Genomic DNA, 21,085 nt, shown 5'->3' with positions numbered 1-21,085 from the left:
TGAAAAGAACAAACAGAAATAATTGAATATAAGTGATGCAATAAAGTTATCTTGTTAAACTAACAAACATGCTAAAGCTATGAAAATAGTCTCTTGGAACAATAGTATTCAATGATTAGTTAAAGAAACACAAGAATCACACACACACACACACACGATAGTATTCAATGATTAGTTAAAGAAACACAATCATCACACACACACACGCAATAGTATTCAATGATTAGTTAAAGAAACACAAGCATCACACCCACACACACACGATAGTATTCAATGATTAGTTAAAGAAACACAAGCATCACACACACACACACACATATAGCTCTATGGTTTTCGTTTTTCTGGTACAAATCCCCTTTGTACAGCTCCTCAGTGACACACACACACACATATATATATTTGATAGCTCTATAGTTTTTGTTTTGCTGGTACAAAACACAAGCATCACACACACACACATATTTGATAGCTCTATAGTTTTTGTTTTGCTGGTACAAATCCCCTTTGTACAGCTCCTCGGTGACACACACACACACACATATATTTGATAGCTCTATAGTTTTTGTTTTGCTGGTACAAATCCCCTTTGTACAGCTCCTCAGTGTACAGGGTTACCTTGATGTACTCTTTTAAGTTTCTTTAATACAATATACAAAGGAATTCAAGATGAAGTAAAAGCTATTTTTTCAGGACCACTAGGACAAAGGAATCCAATACAGGCTGAGCTCTTGGCGATAATCCTAGGTTTATAGTTGGGGACATCATTGGGATATAGAAACTTTATAGTGGAAGGTGACTCAAACAATAATAGGCTGGTTGAAACAGAACAGTTTGGGACCTTGGAGGCACAAACATTTGATAAGAGAAGCAAGAAATCTAACAAGAGTTCTGAAAACAACATTTGAGTGGGTTCGTAGATCAGCAAATGACATGGCTAATACTTTAGAGTTCAACTCTTCTGGGGAAATACAAAAACAGCAGGTGAAGAATGTAATGTAGAGAAGGATTAACCGAAAAGTTAGACAAATGACAAAGCTGTGAATGGCTGGTTTCTGCTTGTACCCTTTGTATTGTAAAAATTTATTATTCCTTCGCACCAATGAAATGCTGACAAATGTGCATATATGCCTATATTCCAATGATTCTCTAGAATTCCTTTTTAGAAAGAATTAACATAATATAGATATTCACTGAACACTAGAAATCTCCATTTCACTGGTTTGGTTCAATGAGTGATTGAGTCAATGATTCCTTTCCTTAAGTTACTAAGATAAGGGTGGGTAAGCTCAGTGAGGTGTGACTGAAGCTCTACACTCTAAGCAGGGAAAATGTGCCAATCTCTCAATGTTTTGAAGTCAGAAATGGGTCTGTGGTTTGGTACCCCACCTTCAACGACCTCTTCTTGGGTGAGGAGTTGGCAAGAAGAGACTTTAGAGAAGCTGAAGAAAATGGTTGTCAGTTTTGGAGGTTTTGCACTCTACATATTTGTACTTATACTGTTTCCAAACTGAGCCTAAGTATCAAAAGTGTAGGGGATTTGTGTTTTTTGTTTTGTATGGTTGCTTTTGGGGGTGGTTTTTCTTTCTATCTGGGGTAATTTATTATCACCTCAGTTTGTATTCCTTCTTTCTTTCTAATGAATTTCCTTTTTTATTTATCTTCAAAGAAAGAATTGAAGAATGTGTGGTGCTGTTAGATAGGATGTGAGATGGTAGATGGAGAGCAAAAATGGCAGTTTACAGTTAAATCCTTTATGTAGAGATAGTGAACTCTAGCCGTAGGGCTATTTTTGTACTTTTACTTTTCTTTGCTGTATATCTATTCTTTGTATTATTTCTCTCCTGTACATTAAGGGCAGATCTGTCCTTTTACATCTTAATATAAATATATCTTTTAGGGTGTCGACTGACACAAGGTGTCACACTCACCATTCGGCTGTTCTCTCTCTGTCTGCCACTCTCTTTCTCTGACTTTTGAACTGACTCTGACATGGTATCAGAGCAGGTTACGACCTGAACTTCACTCAACACCTCGGATACTACTGATTCAAGAACTCCATAACAGTATTTGAAAGTTCTTGAGTATCTTCTTTTCCTCTCTTCTTGGATCGGCTACAGATCTAGACTCTACAGATCTGTTTTCTGGACTGTTGCGCCACTGGGTTCAATCTTTTTTTTTTATATCTCCCTATAGAGACATCGGATCAGCCTGAAATTTTAGATCTGTTGTCGCCCAGAGCAGATCTATTGAACCTCTTTGGTTTGGTTTGGATCGGTTTCGTCTTTGAGGGGTTTTGATCCACTTTTCAGTTCAGCAGAACTCTACAGTTGCCTTTTTTGGACATCAGCCGAAAGGTATTCTTCTTTTCTTCTCTGGTTCGAATTTCTTTTGGTTTCTAGAAGTGTGTGTTGTTGCCCTTTGCCATTCGACTGCATCAGAAAGGATGGATGTTCTTCCTATTAAGTTCAACGGTACAAACTACGCACTATAGAAGTTCAATTTTCAGTTTCATGCCGAAGCAAAGGGTCTTTGGGGGTACCTAGATGGATCTGTGTCTAAACCTGATGACTCTGACATCAAGGGACTTAATCAGTGGAAGATCGACAACACAAAAATTGCGTCATGAATTCTAGGCTCAGCCGAAACTGATATTGCTATCCCTATGAGAGGGTACAGGACAGCCTATGAGATGTTTCAATACCTTGAGAAAGTTTATCAACAATCGAATACCTTTAGACAATATCAGATAGAGGTTGACATTTTTTCTTACTATCAGGGTGATAGAAAGGTCCAGGAGTACTATGCCAGGTTCATTAACCTTTGGACAGAATATGAGTTAGTTCACATGGGAAATGATCCTTCAGACTGTTGTGTTAAATACATGAAGGAACACTTCGACAAGAGAAAAATTATGCATTTCTTAATGCACCTAAGGCCAGAATTTGAAGTTGTCCGTTCTAATATCCTAAGCCGAGGAACACTTCTTAACTTAGATACTATTCTTGGGGAGATTTGAGGGCAGAAACTAGATTGACTACTCAAATTGCACTAGATGGAAGGAAGGATTCCAACATTAATGCTGTCTTCTTGGCAACTAAATCAAAGGGGCAGAAGGATTTCTCTAAGATACAGTGTTATGAATGCAAGGAGTATGGGCATATTGTCTCCCATTGTAAGAAGAAAAACACATGCACCTATTGCAAGCAGGTCGGCACATCATCACTGAATGTCCTACTCGGTCGTAGAAAGGTAGTGGTCCAAATCAGAAGAAAAGGAACTACAAGGCCTATCAAACTGTTGTAGATGGTTCAGATGCCTCCTCCTCTATCACTTCTGTAGCTGGACAAAATGACACCTCCAACGGTATGTCTGAAGAAAGGATTCGATAGGTCATGTCCTTGATCATCTCCTCAGTGTTTTCTGCTATCGATCTGTCTGGTAAGTCACTGACCCATTGCCCTTCACCGAACCACCTCTGGTATATAGACTCAGGAGCCTCTAACCACATGACAGGGGCTACTCTTGGTCAGTATCCCAAACCCCACCTTCCCAATAGACATATTATTATTGCAAACGGTGAGAAACTTGACATACTTGGTTGTGATGCTTTGTACTTATCTACCTCTAAATTATCACCATTTCATTTATCCAAAACTCTATTTGTACCTAAACTCACCACCAATTTGATTTTTGTTGGCCAACTTGTAGAAGAAGGTAATAATGTCTCATTTACTTCTGATGGTTGCTTGATACAGGACCGGCAAACTGGGGAGGTGAAGGGGAAGGGGCGTAGACTGGGAAGACTCTTTATCTTGGAGTTTGAGAAGAATAAGACTGATTTTGCTTATACTTCTTGTTTGCTTTCTACTACTTCTAATTCTGGATATTTTAATTGTAATAATGATTGGCATTTGTGGCATAGACGCCTTGGCCATCCTTTTTCTAAGAAACTTGATCAGTTATTTGCTTCTGGTAGTTTACCTGTTTCTGTTGTTTCTTTTAAGAATGTGAATAAAGATTGCATTACTTGTGATTTATGTAAGAGTCATATTTTACCTTTTCCTTCTTATTCTGAGCATGCAACCGTTCCCTTTCATTTAATACATAGTGATGTCTGGTCGTTTCCAGTTGTTTCACGGCTGGGATATAAGTATTTCGTAACCACATTGGTGATTGCACTAGTTTTACTTAGGCTTATTTTCTTCGAAAGAAATCTGAAGTGTACATTGTTTTTAAACACTTTCACGCTTATGTAATTACCCAATTTGATGCTCGAATCTGTGTGCTAAGAACGGATTCAGGGGGAGAGTATATTGATCGGGATTTTCAGAACTACCTGAAACAACATGGAATTCAACCCAAAAATCTTGTCCGGGCACCCCACAACAAAACGGGGTAGCAGAAAGGAAGAATGGGCACATCTTGAGTGTAGTCAGAACCCTTTTACAGGATTCCCATGTACCCTCTTGGTTTTGGGTGGAGGCGGCCAGTACTACTATGTATCTCATAAATCGTCTTTTGTCATCTGTTTTGAATAACTCCTCTCCTTTTCAATCTCTTTTCCACAAACCTCCAAACCTTATCCATGTTCAGAGTTTTTGGTTGTGTTTGTTTTGTCCACATTCCACAACGCACAAAGTTAACTACACAAGCAGCTTTGTGTGCCTTCATGGGATACAGTTTTGAACATAAGGGGTTCCTTTGCTATGATCCCTTGGTTCGTCGCCTTCGAATCTCTCACAATGTAGTTTTTTCTTGAAAGTGTGTCCTTTTTTGAACATATTGTGAAATTCCCAGCTCCTTCTATTTCCTTGTTTCACAGTTTTGATTCTACAGGCACCTCAGATATTCCACTGTCACTTCCGCAGCAGCTTCAAACATACTTCAGGAAGCAATGGCCTTCTTCAGTCTCCATCCCCCCTCTGCTCTGCCTCCAGTTGCTGATCCGGCCACTCCAGCTCCCTCAGTAAGTGTACCTGACCTTCCTCCTGAACCCACTTTACACCGTTCCACTAGAATCTCTTGACCACCTAACCGCTATGGTTATTCACCAGGCAATAGCTCCTTTTCTGTTGTTTTATCTACCACAGACATTCCCAGATCTTACCAGCAAGTCGTAGCAAAACTACACTGGAAAGATGCCATGGATTCTGAGATTCAAGCCCTTCTTGAGAATGACACCTGGGACCTGGTTCAAGCTCCACCAGAAGCCTCTCTCATAGGAAGTCGATGGGTCTATTCTGTGAAACTGAAATCTGATGGGAGCCTAGACAAATATAAAGCCAGACTTGTTGCACAGGGATATAAACAAGAATACGGGATAGACTATGAGGAAACCTTTGCTCTTGTAGCTAAAATGAATATTATACGTCTTCTAATGGCCATATCTGCAACCAAACAGTGGACAATCCATCAGATGGGTGTCAAGAATGCTTTTCTTCATGGGGAGTTAAAAGAGACAATCTATATGAAGCCCCCTCCAGGATACTGTACAGATCCACAACTTGTATGTCGTCTGAAGAAGTCACTCTATGGCCTAAAGCAAGCCCCTAGGACATGGTTTGAAAAGTCCAGATCCGTCACCACCGATGTTGGCTTTACCCAGAGTCCTTCCAATTATTCCTTATTCATCTTCAGAAGGAAGCAGAGAGTAACAATATTACTCCTCTATGTTGATGATATACTCATTACAAGAGATGATACAGAAGGAACTTCTAGGCTACAACAGTTACTCAGTGAATCCTTCAAGATGAAGGACTCGGGGCCTTTGACATATTTCTTGGGCCTTGAAGTGAGTAGAAATTCTCGAGGCTACTTTGTTAATCAACAGAAGTATGCGGTTGATCTTGTTAAACTGGCAAATCTTAGTGACTCTAAGATTGTGGACACTCCACTAGAACTGAACCTAAAACTCAACAAAGGTCTCCCCTTGAAGATCCTACCCTTTATCGTCAGCTAGTGGAAAGTTTAATCCATCTCACCATGACTCCGCCGGACATATCTTATGCAGTTCAGATAGTAAGTCAATTTGTTTCTTCTCCGAGACAACCACATTTATCTGCAGATCATCAGATTATAAGATATGTGCGAGGCACACTGTCACATGGGATATTCTTCTCCTCACCATCTCCCATTCAGCTTATGGCCTATGCGGATGCTGATTGGGCTGGATGCCCCGACACCCGATGGTCCACTACTGGCTAGTGTGTCTTCCTAGGCAACCCCAAGGACTCGGGGCCTTTGACATATTTCTTGGGCCTTGAAGTGAGCAGAAATTCTTGAGGCTACTTTGTTAATCAACAGAAGTATGCGGCTGATCTTGTTAAACTGGCAAATCTTAGTGACTCTAAGATTGTGGACACTCCACTAGAACTGAACCTAAAACTCAACAAAGGTCTCCCCTTGAAGATCCTACCCTTTATCGTCAGCTAGTGGAAAGTTTAATCCATCTCACCATGACTCCGCCAGACATATCTTATGCGTCAATTTGTTTCCTCTCCGAGACAACCACATTTATCTGCAGTTCATCAGATTATAAGATATGTGCGAGGCACACTGTCACATGGGATATTCTTCTCCTCATCATCTCCCATTCAGCTTATGGCCTATGCGGATGCTGATTGGGCTGGATGCCCTGACACCCGATGGTCCACTACTAGCTAGTGTGTCTTCCTAGGCAACTCCCTTATCTCCTGGAAGTGCAAGAAACAAGCTACTGTGTCCAAATCTTCCACTGAAGCTAAATACAGGGCTATGTCTTCTGTATGTAGTGAGATCATATGGCTTCGGGCTCTTCTATTTGAAATACTAAATGAGCCATCATTGTATGTTCCTCTTTATGCAGACAATATCAGTGCAATAAAAATTGCATCCAACCCCGTCTTCCATGAGCGCACCAAACACATAGAAGTTGATTGCCACTTCATTCATGATCTCCTTCTTGAGGGTACAATATCTCTTCCTCATGTCTCTTCTGGGCTTCAACTAGCAGACTTGTTGACTAAAGCAATGACACGGGCTCGGCATCTATTTCTCATGGACAAACTGATGCTTATTCCTAGGCATCAGTTTGAGGGGGAGTGTAGAGACAGTGAAATCTAGCCATAGGGCTATTTTTGTACTTTTACTTTTCTTTGTTGTATATCTATTCTTTGTATTATTTCTCTCCTGTACATTAAGGGCAGATATGTCCTTTTACATCTTAATATAAATATATCTTTTAGGGTGTCGACTGACACAAGGTGTCACACCCACCATTCGGTTGTTTTCTCTCTGTCTGCCTCTCTCTTTCTCTGACTTTCAAACTGACTCTGACATTCTATATAGCATTAGTAAGGAACCAGGAGGAGAATTCCCAAGTGGCTGGTGTGTGGGGTAATCCAGTTCCCCAGAGAGTGGAGGCCTTTGTTTGGCTGGTGACCTAGGGCTGTATTCTAACTCAAGATCATTTGATGAAAAGACGGCTTCAGCTGAAGATTTTCTGGAGTTGTATGCCTTTTGCAATCTGTTGGGAGGTGTTGAAGGAGAGGAAATGGATGAGTTTTTTAAGGGAAGGGAAAGGGCAAGGAGAAATTGTGGGAAGGGATAAGTTCAAAGCCGGTTGATTGAATTTTATGTCTACAAGACTTTGAGGGGGTTAGAAGAGAGGATTTGGGGGATGATTTTAGGTGTACTTTAGAGCTGTAATGAATTGTCTAATCAGTTTTTCTATTCTTTTGTTTCTGGATGAATTTGGTGATGCCTCATCACCTGCATATCTTGTAACTTTTTTCTATTTTAATGAAAATTTCTTTTCTACTTACCTTCAAAAAAAAGGAGAGCAAGAGAGAGAGTACTGACAACCTCTCCTGCAGTGATTAGCAACATTAGCTAATCTCCACTCTGGATTGTTTACTATAATTCATCCCCACATTAGAGCAACCAAAAGGATCCATTCAATCCCTGAGGGGAACCACAGAAATAGTCATTAATATTTTAAAGTCTCAAGGCAATGATTAATGCCACTTTTCCGGAATCTAACAAATATTATTCTGAAGAAGAGCAAAGCATCTCTTTATGACCATTTTAAAAGAACCAGAAAACATTCAACATTGCACCCAAATGAAGCAATAAGGTCCCTATTAAAACCGCTTTTTTCATATGAGCAGTTCAGTAAAAAATCCTAGTAATTTACCATTTTATTAATCTGGAAAGCACTATGCACTTGGACACAGAAACGGTAGATATCAACCATCCAATGCCCTTTACAAGACACACTCAGAGATCCCGCATAGTAGGATTTACATAGACTGGAGTTTTTCCCATAAACCAAGACAGATTAGGAAGTTCTGCTTTTGGCAATTTGCCAGTCCTTATGCAACCAACTATATGGGGTCAGCTACATGAATCCTGTTTCGCCATTCCATTCTGCTTATGCCATATTCATTGTTAAATTATGAGTGCTTAAAATCATTTCTTACTACTTCAACCCATGTCCTTTTTGGCCTACCCCTATCCCTTCTAGCCTCTTCAAACTTGCAACAGATCACTTCTTCTTACGGGTGCTCTTGATGGTCTTCTAGGCATGTAACCAAACCATCTTAATCTACTCTCTCTCATTCTATCACCTATAGGAACTACTCCAAGGTTCCTTCAAATAACTTACCCTATCCTTTCTAGTGTTTCCACTCATCCATATGCATTTCTACCACACTGATTTTTTGGACATGTCGTTTCTTGACTGTCCAACACTTCAATCCATATAGCATAGCTGGCCTTACAACTGTTTTGTAGAAGTTTTTTATTAGTCTAAGCAATATTCGCCTATCACATAAGACTCCAAATCCAGCCTTCCATTTTGCCCATCCCACTCTAATTCTATGGGTAACATCCTCCTCAATCTGTCCCTTGTTCTGACATATTGAACCAAGGTACTGGAAAAGGTCACATAGATTTTTTTTATCAGTAACAGAACCAATTCATTAATGAAAAAAGGTTAGGTACAAGGCAAGGGAGATAAACTCTCTTAACTCCCCCAAAATTAAAAAATAAAAATTACAAGCCCAGAACAATTGATTCCTTCCCACCCCTTGTTTGGCTAGTGCATTTGCAAACGAATTAGCACACCTCTTACCCATTGAAACCTCACTGTCATGTCTCGGATCCACCATTTGAAAACTCTCTTCTCATTTAGGTAACTCCACATTCTGCTTTCCTCTTTTGCAACCAGTCTATTACCAGTTTCGAGTCTCCCTTAATAACTAACCTCCTTAAGTTGAGCTCCTTTGCCTTTTTGACACCATCCAAAACAACTACTAGAACTACTGCCATCAAAGTTATCTCTTGGAAAAGGTCACGAAGATCTGATCCTAAGTGTACCCTGATTTTAACTCCTATTATTATACATAGCATATATTCTATTTTCAAAAAAAAAAAAGCATATGTTCTGTTTAAGTCCTACTTATTTTAAAACCTCTTATTTTCCATTTTCCAAGGTAATTGTCCATAAGTAATTTTACATTTAATCCTTCATTAGTTTCATTAATTAAAACAATATCATCAGCAAATAACATGCACCATGGTATCTTCTCCTAAATATGTTTAGTCAATTTGATTAATGCAAATAAATAAGGGCCAAGTGTCAACCTTCGTGAAGACCCATCATAACTGTAAAATCTAATGTCAATGTTCTAACATGGGTTGTTGCATACATATCCTTAACTAGGTGTACATATCTACTTGGAACCCCTTTATTTTCCAAAACCCACCATATTATCTCTCTAGGGACTCTATCATATGCTTTCCCCCTAGATCAAAGAACACCATATGAAGATCTCTCTTCTTCTCTCTAAACTTTTCTATCATCTCAAAAGAAAGATACATGGCTGATCTCCCTAGCATAAACCCAAATTGGACCTTTGAGATAATTGTTTCATGTCGTAGCCTTTTCTCAATTATTCTCTAACAAAGTTTCATAGTATAGCTCATGAGTTTAATCCCCCAATAGTTATTTTTTTAATCAATTCCCCCAATAGTTATTACAACTTTATATGGCACCCTTTATTCTTAAATATAGGCACCACGCTTCTCTTTCTCCATTCATCAAGTATCTTCTTTTCTTTCATTATCTTATTAAATAGCTTAGTTAGCCATAAAAAAACCTGTCTCTCCCATTCCTTTCCACACTTTCATTAGGATACCATCAGGTCCTGATACCTTTCCTTTCATCTTATTTAGTGTTTGTTTCATTTTAGTAGTTTTAATTTTACAAAGGTAATGTTTTTTAACACTATTAGTGTTATTAATCTCTCCCCATTAATGCCCTCTAAATGTTTTTCATTTAATAATTTTGCCATCTTTCCTTGATGGAAATACAGTGTTACACAACTTCTTTGTGTTTGCAGGTGCAAGGTTGTCCCTCCCCAAACCCCGCATTAACAGGAACCTCGTACACTGGGCTGCCATTTGCCTTTCCTTAATTTGCTCATATTTTACCAAGACTCTTTGATCTTCCTCTTTAATGTATCTAACATGGTTTAAGTCTCTCCTTCCTTTCTCTCATCTCTGCTAATTATAAATTCTTTGTCCTCCCTCTTTAGTGCCTAATTTATGATAGAGCTCATCATATGCCTTAAATTTAACTTCCTTCACTTTGCTTTTCAACTTCCACTTTTATGGTTATATATTTTTCCAGGTTTTCTCCATTTTTATTATTTTGCCGATCTTTCAGAAAAACATGCTTGTCTCGGCCTGGTTATATTTTAAACCTTTTCATTCCACCATCAAGTTTCTTTAGCACTTTTCCATTTGGTTTCTCCTAAAACATCCTTTGCCACTTTTTTATGCAATTTATCATTTAAAGCCACATATCATTAGTATTTCCATCTTAATTCCATTTTCCTTCTATTGTCAAGTTATCTCTAAATTGAGCTAGTTTTTCTCCTTTTACATTTTCCCACCTAATTCTTGGACACCTATTTTCTTCCCTATTTCTCCTAAAACAAGATGCTTATTTTCGAATAGAAATTATACCAATGAAAAAAGGAATTATTGAAACATTTTTGAGCCTGCAATTAATATGGGATTGGGATTTGATAAAAGGATTTCCAAGGGATTCCTTTGCCTTTCTTTTAGGATGGTTGACTTTGTAATCAATGACACTAGCACTTATTGGAGATCTCACATAAATCATTGTATAGTTTTACAATGATCTATTTTCATTTTTTATATAGTAGCCCCCCTAAACCCTCCCTGTTATTTAATTAAGACATTTCCTTATCAAAAGATCAAAAGAATAGGTAAAATGACTAAATTACCCCTGTATCTAATAGTGGAGAGAATTACAACAATTAGTAACCTTACTTTTCAACTTTTCATCATCAGCAAGTTGCAAGTAAAACAAAAGAAGAAAGTCATTAACAAAGTGCAATTAGCCACTAATCAAGAAAAAAAAGTGCAAGTAATCAGCATATAGATAAAATAGTCACGCATGTACACTTTTCTTACATACTCCAGTACAACTGCTTTTCCATCATCTATTAATGCATACCAATAAGAACCAAAAGTAAAGCAAAATGAACTAACCTGGCAAAGATTCCCATGTAGAATCTTCAAATTCACTATCATAAAAGTTCTTAGGAATACTTGTTGGACTTGGGGCCAAGAAAAATTTCCAATAGTCTGACAATGATTTAACAAAAGGCAAGCCCTTGACCCACCAAGCAGCACTATCAAGAGCTCCAGGAACAGCATCATCATTCCAAGTAGCTGACTTAGATACTAGAAAATCCACATTGTTTCTTTCATACCAGTATCTAAGAGATCCTATACAAACAGCAGAGTGTAAGATAATTGACTTCTTGATAGTTAACAAATAGATAATATACAGGATTAATTACCTGCCACATCACATGAATAGATAAGTGAAACACGATAAGGTAAGAGCAATGCACAGAGTTCTTGTCAAAGAAAAATTATTAAACAAAAGAAAATAACAGCCAAGAGCAATATATTCAAAGAAAGAGTATGATCTTATTCCTTATTCGCCAGTCATACAAGACTACCAACTGCGCCAATTAGAAGAAGTGATTTGTTACTCCTTGAAGGGGTTAGAAGAGCTCAGGGTGGTAAACCAAAAAGGACATAGGTAGAAGTAGTAAGAAATGATTTAACCACTAATAATTTAACAGTGGATATGGCTTCAAATAGAACTTAAATAGAACAGATTGGTGAAACAGGATTCATGTAGCCAGCCCCATATAGTTGGGACAAGGCACGGATGACTGTGATGATTCACCAGTCATAATCTCAGGTTGACAAGCATGAGAAAACGGGTTCAGGTCTGAGAGTGACCAATTTGTGCATGAAAAATGTCAAAGCTTAAGTCCATATCCAGTCTGTATTCACTTTATGCATAAACTGTGTTTGGAATTAGAAAATCACCACCATCTTCAAGACCATCACCATCATCCCAATTGATCATTGCCCTTGTTACTGTCTAAGAAGGCAACAAAGCATCGCTGCTAATCGCTGCATCATAATCACTATGTAAGCCGACTGACTCCGGTGAGGCGGTGGTGGTGGTGGTCTGACTCTAAACGTCCAGAGGAGAATAGTGGTTGGAGAGAGGTCGGTGATTCTGAGAAGAGAGAGGGAGGAAAAAAGGAGGAGAGAGAAAATGAGGGTAATGGCCCTTTTTTTCAATGGCGATAAGATCAATAACTTCGTTTCTTTTTTTTTTTGTCAACAACAAGAGAAAGGTCATGGTATTAAAGTATGAGCACAAGGATCCATGGGACCCCATGGTTTAAGGTATTTAAGGAGTTTTCAGGAGCCATGAGAGGGAGATTCTTCAGGTGTATTCTAAGCCAGTGAGGTGGAGCAACTCTATTAGCAAGTTATTATCTTTCTTTATAGAACTTTGTCTCGCCTTTGCTCTTGACTATTCTAGAGTGGAGGGGATGGGGGTTCCGAAGTGGATGTGAGTTGTATGAGAGAGGAGAATGAGACTTGGATCTACTGGCATTGCATTAGAGAGGATGTGTGTTTAGCCACCAGAGGAAACATCTTATTTTTCTGTATCCAAAGATCTGCTAATGACCTAACTGACTCTTTTGATGAGCCAATAAAAAAAAGTTACAAGTACAAGATGAAAAAAGGAGGAACAGAGTAGTGGGATATGGAATCCTAGACAACCACCAGTAGACGTACTGATATTAGTTCTAATTAAATATTTCGTGCATAATGGTTCATTCTAATCTTGCAACCATCTTACTCAGTAACAGATGTCAGTCATAAAATCCAATAACTGTGAAAGAGCAGTGAAGACATGACACATAAGAAAACACTTGTTAAACCAACATTCTTCCTGTTAGTTATTGACAATAAGCTGCTACTAACATAGAAAGTCAACATAGGATTTTACCTTCAACTGTATCATGGCAGTGAAGTGAAACATGAGCATCTCTTTTTCTCCACTTAATGAAGGAGGGATCTTCCCAGACTTTTTGGCCATAACCCGAGGGGAAAACAAGTTGGGCAACCAGAGACACCATAGCCTGATCACAACTACAACAACTTAAGTCTTGTCTGTCCAGAGAAAATCTTGGATACATTAAAAATAAACTTTTTTCCTATGTTTCAATGTAAGACAGCATTAAATCCACATAGATGTGCAACAAAAGAAGTACAATTCCAAACCAAATATGTTGATTAACATCATTATCATCATCATCATCCAAGCCTTAACCAACTATATGGGATAGACTACATTATTTAATGCCATATACATTTTTTAATTATTAGCGCTTAAATCATTTCTTACTACTTCCACCCATGTCCCTTTGGTCTACCCCTAGCTCTTCTAACCCCATCAATTTTCAACAAATCACTTTTTCTTATGGGTGCTGTTGATGGTCTTTTCCCATCCTTTCTAGTTTTATACTACAGTCATTTTTATGGACATGTTGTTTTTTGACTGCCCTACGCTATGTTCATGGCTCGTCTTACAAGTTACAAGTTACAACTGTTTTTATAGAAATTTCCTTTCACGGAATATTGATTAACATAATACACAAAATAACAGAAATACCCCATGTTTTCTGCAGTCCGAACACAGTATGAACTATGAAATCTAACAGAATAAAATAAGGGAGAGAGGGAAAGATCAAAATCGACAGACGGCCTTCGGATGCATCTTTTGTAACAGAAAAGAGAGGAAGGACCGATGTCTTATACTCACCTCGCGCTTGAATGTTGATAAGCAAAAAGGATTGGACAAAGCACAAATTCAGTCTCTAGTCTCTCGGCTTCGTGAATGGTCAAGTTGATCAGTCCATAGAATGATTCAATGGTGATTTTGTTGCATCTTCTCTGATATTTTTGGGTTCAATACTTCGGTTTCGGATGACTCTGAACTGAAAGTGCTACTCCTTTGCTACCGCAATGCTGACGTGGTCCATCCAAGCATTGGACTCAACCAGCCTCCACGTGGTGTTAAGTACAAAACCACCCATTTCCGGATTCAAATACAGCATCCGAACCGGGCTTGAAAAATAGATTGTTAACATCTCTCACTGCAAATCAATCAGATGTAATGTTAATTAGGGTTGTTCACGGTCGGGTTGGGTTGGTTTACTGGCGTTTTTCCAATCGATCCGATCGGTTTGAGTCGGTTTTGTGAATGATTCTCTCGGTGTGAATGGTAAAGGATTCAAGTCTAAAAAAGCAAAGCTGGATGCCTGGAAATTAAAAATGATTTGATGGATTGAAACTGATATTTTATATATAATATGTACATTTTTTAAATAAAGCTGACATATATATATATACATATATACATCTAAGTTGATTCGGGTCGGTTCGGTTTTCATGAAACCAAACCAAACCATCGGTTTATGTTTTTTTGTAACCCAAAACCAATCGATGCTGAAGAAAAACCGACCAACTCGGGTTGGTCGGTTTGGGTCTTGTTATGAACAGCCCTAATGTTAATGACTCATCAAAAAAATGGATCAGATGTAATGTTATTCGAATTCAGCCTTATTAATGTGAGACCGGATCTCCTGCCCACAAATAAGAAGGGTCCATCTGCTTTGCAATCGGATTCAAGATCAAAATCTCTCAAAATTCGAATTGAAATGGTCTATTTTGTTCACTTATTTGGGTCAAATTGGAATTTTTAGTTACTAAATCGACTGGAATGAGACTCTCATTTCCAAGGAACTTAAATCAGGGAATGTCATTTGTCAAGAATGGAAATTGGATTTCAATTTCATTCAATCAAAAAGTTGAAATCGGAATGGACCATTTTGATTCCGATTCTGAACCACTATTCCCGCCAATCAAACAGAATCTAATGTTCTTTATGTCCCGATGTGGTGTGGATTAATCTTAATTGCATATCCCTTTAACATCAGATATAAATATGATATGTTCATTAGGTTGCGTTTGGTTACAATGCAAACGCAAATATGTACACTACATATTTACCCATTTTTCGATTCATGAATGCAAACACAGTTCATATTTTAAACCGTTTTTGCATTCATCCTGTTTGTTTAAAATCGGTGCAAAGGTGTGGGCCCATCATTAACTGCTCCAACTATCTTATGCTCAAATTCCTCAACTTTGGTCAAAAAGTTAATTATCAAATGAATACAAATTTGTATCCAAAAAATAGGTACAATAATGCTCTCTTTTAAGAGTGCAAAAGTGTCAGAAAATGCAAATTTACTTTAATAATCATTACTTTTTTACGTTTCAAACAAGCGCTCGCAAACGCGAACCAGGGTGCATAAATACCCCGGTTCGGCGTTTGTATCACAAACAAATGCAGCCTTAATGGGGCCAACGAAGCCGGAAATTACTGGATTCAATCTGTGGGATCCGATCCCATACCATTATAATATTTTTAGTATTAAAATTCTTAATGGTTATGTTGAATTTGGGATTCATATCAAATCCATATAATTGTTTAGATTTATTCCTATTTTAATCAAATCACATATGGTAAATTGCTGAAATCTCCACTGAAGTTTCTAACCATAGCTAAAACCACCCTTGAAGTTTGGTAGTTGCAATTACCTTCGCTGAACTTTTTTACACAATAATAGACCCCTTGTGTAAGAATCCTCCAACAAGAGGCACAAAATGTCCAAAATATCCATGTAATAACTTTTGACCAAATTTATTTTCCATTTTTTTTTTGTATCAATCTCTACCACATGCGGCCAAACCCTTCCAATCTCTTTGTCAAAGTTGATTTATTTTCCAAAATACCAAACTTTTGTTGTTCATAAAGTTTGTATTGCTTTCTGTAGAAATCAGCCTCGACAATAGCTTCATAGGTATTTTGGACATTTTTCCATGCCTCTTGTTAGAGGATTCCAACAAAGGGGATCTACTTGCAATTGTGTCAGAAAGTTCAATGGAGTTGATTGCAATTACCAAACTTCAAGGGAGGTTTCAGCAACAGTCAAAATTTTCAGTGGAGGTTTCAGCAATTTACCAGCTTATATAGACAAATCGAACTTATCCGCAATTACCTCAAGCTTGGATCTCTCAAATCCTTCATGGATCCAACTCAAATTTGCCCCACTATCCGAATTTAATCCAATTCATTTGTAGCCATATTTTGTTGGTTCATGTGAATGGATTGTAATTTTAATGTTTTTTTATTAATTTATGGATTGTAATTTTTACATTCTCCACATTACATTAATGTGGGTTTCATTTAAACCCATTAGTCCAAGGAGGTGGAATTATGCTCAAGGACTATGGGGTGTAAGTGAGTCAAACTACTTACAAGCCACTTGAGCTTGGTTCACTAAATGCTTGAACTCGACTTGAAGATAATCAAGTTTGAGCCAAGCTTGACTCGAGTCAAGTATTAGTTGCAACAAATTCGAGCAATACTTGCCTCAAGTGTCTCACGAGATTAATCAAGCTTATAATAAAAATACTAAATTTTAATATATTCTTATTGATAATTTAAATAAATGAATTTATAATTGAGTTGCATAACAAATTTTATTTTTAATAATTTTTATATTAGTTTATGTACAATTTTTAATATTAATTTATTTATAATTAGTTTGGGTAGGAAAACTTGAAACTTGGTTGATCTCAAGTCAAATTTTGAGCTCCGAGTTTTTAATTTGAATCGAGCTCAAGTAAACCAATAATCGATTCGACTTGACTTGAGTACAACCTTATCAAGGACAATGTTTTAAACAAGCCTCAACCTAAAAATTTCCCTTCCATTTTTATTTACTTTCTTACCCTTTTTCACTTCACAATAGCTATTACACATACTATAGATTGGAATTTAGAGGCATGAGAAGCAAAACTAAGCATCTAATGTTATAGGGTTTAAGAAAAAAAATATATGGGATAACTATATTTTGGATTAAATCTTTAGTAATACTAAGTATCTTTGTATCACGTTTTGTGATAAAGAAATAAATTTGCAAGTCATAGTTGCAGCCAAGGGTTAGTTTGGAAAGAGTACAAATAAAAATGTACACTGAAAATACATACAAAATACAAGGTTTTGCACTCTACATATCTGCATTTGTACTCCTTCCAATGCTTAGTTTGGAAATAGTACAAATACAAATACACACAAAAATAGTTCAAAATACAAAGTTTTGCACTATTTGTACTCCTTTCAAACTAAGCCTAAGGTTCAGTTGGAAATAGTACAAATACAAATATGTATAATACAGATACATACAGAATACAAGGTTTTGCACTTTACATAAAGTTTGGAAGAAGTGCAAATACAAGGTATAGAAATACCATATACAAGGTTTTACACTATACATATTTGTATTTGCACTATTCCCAAATGAAGCCTAATGGGAATTATCTTTTTAAGAATTCAAGTGTCATAGTCAAGCATCGAAGCATTTGCCAAAAACATTTGGAACATTGCAAAAAAAAAAAGTCATAATTAACCACATGGATGGAATTGGGAGTTTGGGTTTAATGATGAAAAATATACAAAAACAATCATTAATGGTGGTCAATGGTTCTTTAGGAGCAATGGATGATCATGGAAGCATTGGAAGACAATGCAATTGGGTGCAAATTTATTATTTCATGGGCCATATGTAGAAAACAACTTATATGAAATGTTAGAAATTGAATTGATTGTGAATAGCCCATGTTTTATTTATGGATTAATAACTTATAGGGTTAAATACTTAAGCACCCCCTAAGGTTTAGCAAATGGACATTGTTGGTGCTCAGATTGGCCGAGGTCAACACTATCAATTCACCCCTAAGCCCAAGGGGATCCGATGTGCTAGAATCCGAGGGCTAGCGTGACCAAGGAGCGGAGTCTTCAATGAGGGAAATCTGAGGTCAGAGGTCCACTACGTTTGGTATCCAAGGTAGATGAGGATCCCGAGGTCAGTTTTGCAAGGAAGGGTAATGTCAGAGGCCTTAGGTGAAGACCCGAGGCGTGGATTCCAACGATCAAGTTAGCAAGAAGGTACGAAGTGGATGAGGTTTGAGGTGTGAACACCCAAACGAGGTCATGGGAGAGCAAGAGATCTCAAGAATAAGTTGGAGAGCTAGAGTTTTCGATCCCCTTGAGGGAGTTGCCCCTATTTATACTTGTATTCGCCTGGAGGTAGGTGAGCTCGGACGGTGGGGATTGAGTTTGTAAGCAGGGTACGTGGCCATCCCAGGGCACCAAGTGACCCCACGCCATTGGTTCCCCACTTGGCGCCGAGCTATGTAGTGTGCACAAGCTGATTGGCTCAGCCTTGACGCACGCCGCCTGACACGCGCGAGTCCTACAATTGGTTTGGGCCATCTGCGCCTACATCAGACATGAACTTACCCTACTATTTAAGAAATTACTTAAAATACCCCAAACATTTCTGATAATAGATAAAATCGTTAAATATGAACGAAGAAGGTAAAAAGACCTTAATGCCCTTCCATCAAGTGAACTGTAAAAATGCATTCGAAGGCAAGATGTCTTTCTTGCCCAATGTCTTCATTGTTACCTTTTCACCGCCAAATGGTAAAATGTAAAAACGATTTTAGAGGAAGCAAAGTGCTACAAATCCGAGCTTCATCTCCGATAACCATTGCAAATTCTAGCAAAATAATCTCTTGTTACCAACGGTAAGTAGCATATTTACTTTGTTGTCCATTGGCTAAACCTCCGAACAGGATTTTTAAACCTTAACCCCAACTATAGATAAGATAAGAGCAAGCGGCAAAAATAACAAGTTTTTTTTTGTGGTTTGTGCAGATAATTTGTGGAGGGATTTGCGATGAGATTCGTTGGAATATTTATTGTTCAGACATTACCTATATGTGACCACTAAGGTAAGCGCAGAAGCTGTCATGTCTGATATATCTTTTTCACCTGTCTCATCCTTTGCACTTTCCATATCCTTAGTTAATTGTTGTGGGGACCAAGTGTGTGTTTCTTCAATTTTTTACTATTGAAGTCATTGTTTGTACATTGAATATGTACATTTACTATGTGTTTGGTTTAGGAATGGCAATGGGGTGGGTTTGGGGCGGGGCACCCTCCCCGTCCCCAGTGGCGAGGCGGGGCATCCACTTTCCCCCGCTCCAAGGCAACTTCTTAAAAATTATTTATTTTATGGACAATTTACACATATAATATAGGAATTTGGGGGTACTTTAGCAATTGAATTATAATACTTTTGGGGTACTTAAAAAATGGAATTATGGGATTCTAGGCTTTTAAGAATTTAGGAAAAACTTAGAGATATTTTAAAATATATTTTACTAATTTTACCTTCAGGTTCGGGGAATTATATACAAAACCCGTCCCCACCTCATCCCCAGTTTGGGGAAAAAATATTTTCCTCGTCCCCGTTTAGGGTCGGGGAAAACCTGCCCCGTTCGGGGCGGGGCGGGGTCCCGATTTTACGGGGGAAATTGCCACCCCTAGTTTGGTTGGACCATGTGCTTGTTCAAATGCATGCATTGCACTCACATGAGTATGAGGCACAAGTGTTTAATACAGGCGTTGGTTGGACCTTCGGTTCAAACCATAGGTGTTTGATGAAATGTCCAAATGATAAGCATGGTTTGTAACTTAGTGTTTAATATCAGTTCAAACCATGAGTGTTTGATGAAATGTCCAAATGATCAACATTGGGTTATAATTCAGTGTTTAATATATGTTCAAACCATGGGTGTTTGATGAAATGTTCAAATGATCAGCATTGGATTATAACTCAGTGTAAATATCTAGGTGTTTGACGAGATGCCCAAATGATATAATTTAGAGTGTTAATTATCTGGTTGTTTGATGATATAATTTAGTGTTAATACCTAGGTGTTTGATGAAATGTCCAAATGACAAACATGTATTATAATTTAGGGTTAATATCTGGGTGTTTGATGAAATGTCCAAATGATAAGCATGTATCATAGAGTTAATATCTAGGTGTTTGATGGAATGTCCATATGACAAGCATATATTATAATTAAGTGTTAATATCTGGGTGTTTGATAGAATGTCCAAATGACAAGCATGTATTATAATTTAGTGTTAATAATTTGCAGATATTATATAACTTACATGTACGTTTTTGTTGAAATGAAATATTTTGTAGGAATGGAGGGTGGGTAGTTTATGTTCATAGTGAATTATGGTGGCCATTTTATTACAACAAACTCTAAATTAGAGTACAAAAATGGTGAAGTTGGGTTCATAGAGAATGTTGATAGTGACCGGGTGTGTTACCTTGACATCATGGAGGAGTTATGAAAATTGTGCAACATACCCCTAGGAAGCATTATCGCTATAAAATACAAGATCCCCTGGTTGGGAATTGGAAGAGAAAATTGGGGAACTAGGATGTGAGAATGATATATTAGTGATGTTTGTATGCCATGGTGATTTGAGGGAGATAATTTTGTATGTTGATTTTGAAAGTGTAAAAAGCGTGTGTTGTGGATGGAAGGCCCTACAATAGCAACATCCCCACTATAAATGTTGTTGTTGATGATGAAGTTCATTAGGGGGTGTAGAATATGAGCATGATATAAATGTGTGTGATGTTGACTAGGATGGTGTAGATGGACTTTATCTCAATGGGGCATG

At 37.7% G+C, this 21,085-nt stretch overlaps 1 protein-coding gene across 2 annotated transcripts in view; it reads right to left on the bottom strand.

Moving 5' to 3' along the window:
* The window catches only part of LOC104611315 (glycoside hydrolase family 2 protein), a 44,060-nt gene extending 29,613 nt beyond the window's left edge, over positions 1-14,447 (bottom strand). The window contains exons 1-3 of one of the 2 annotated variants that reach the window (XM_010278318.2): positions 14,219-14,447; positions 13,403-13,535; positions 11,563-11,802 (exon numbers count right to left, since the gene is read on the bottom strand). In XM_010278318.2, coding sequence (XP_010276620.1) covers positions 11,563-11,802; positions 13,403-13,532 — 370 coding nt within the window. In that variant the 5' untranslated portion in view covers positions 13,533-13,535; positions 14,219-14,447. Of the gene's footprint in view, positions 1-11,562; positions 11,803-13,402; positions 13,546-14,218 lie in introns of both variants that reach the window. The other variant, XM_010278319.3, reaches the window with a different exon arrangement.
* Positions 14,448-21,085: the final 6,638 nt, after the last annotated feature.

This window comes from Nelumbo nucifera, chromosome 7 (assembly GCF_055504915.1).
Source record: "Nelumbo nucifera cultivar China Antique chromosome 7, China Antique-T2T, whole genome shotgun sequence".
NCBI classification, from domain to species: Eukaryota; Viridiplantae; Streptophyta; class Magnoliopsida; order Proteales; family Nelumbonaceae; genus Nelumbo; species Nelumbo nucifera.
This window is presented reverse-complemented; position numbering and strand designations above follow the sequence as displayed.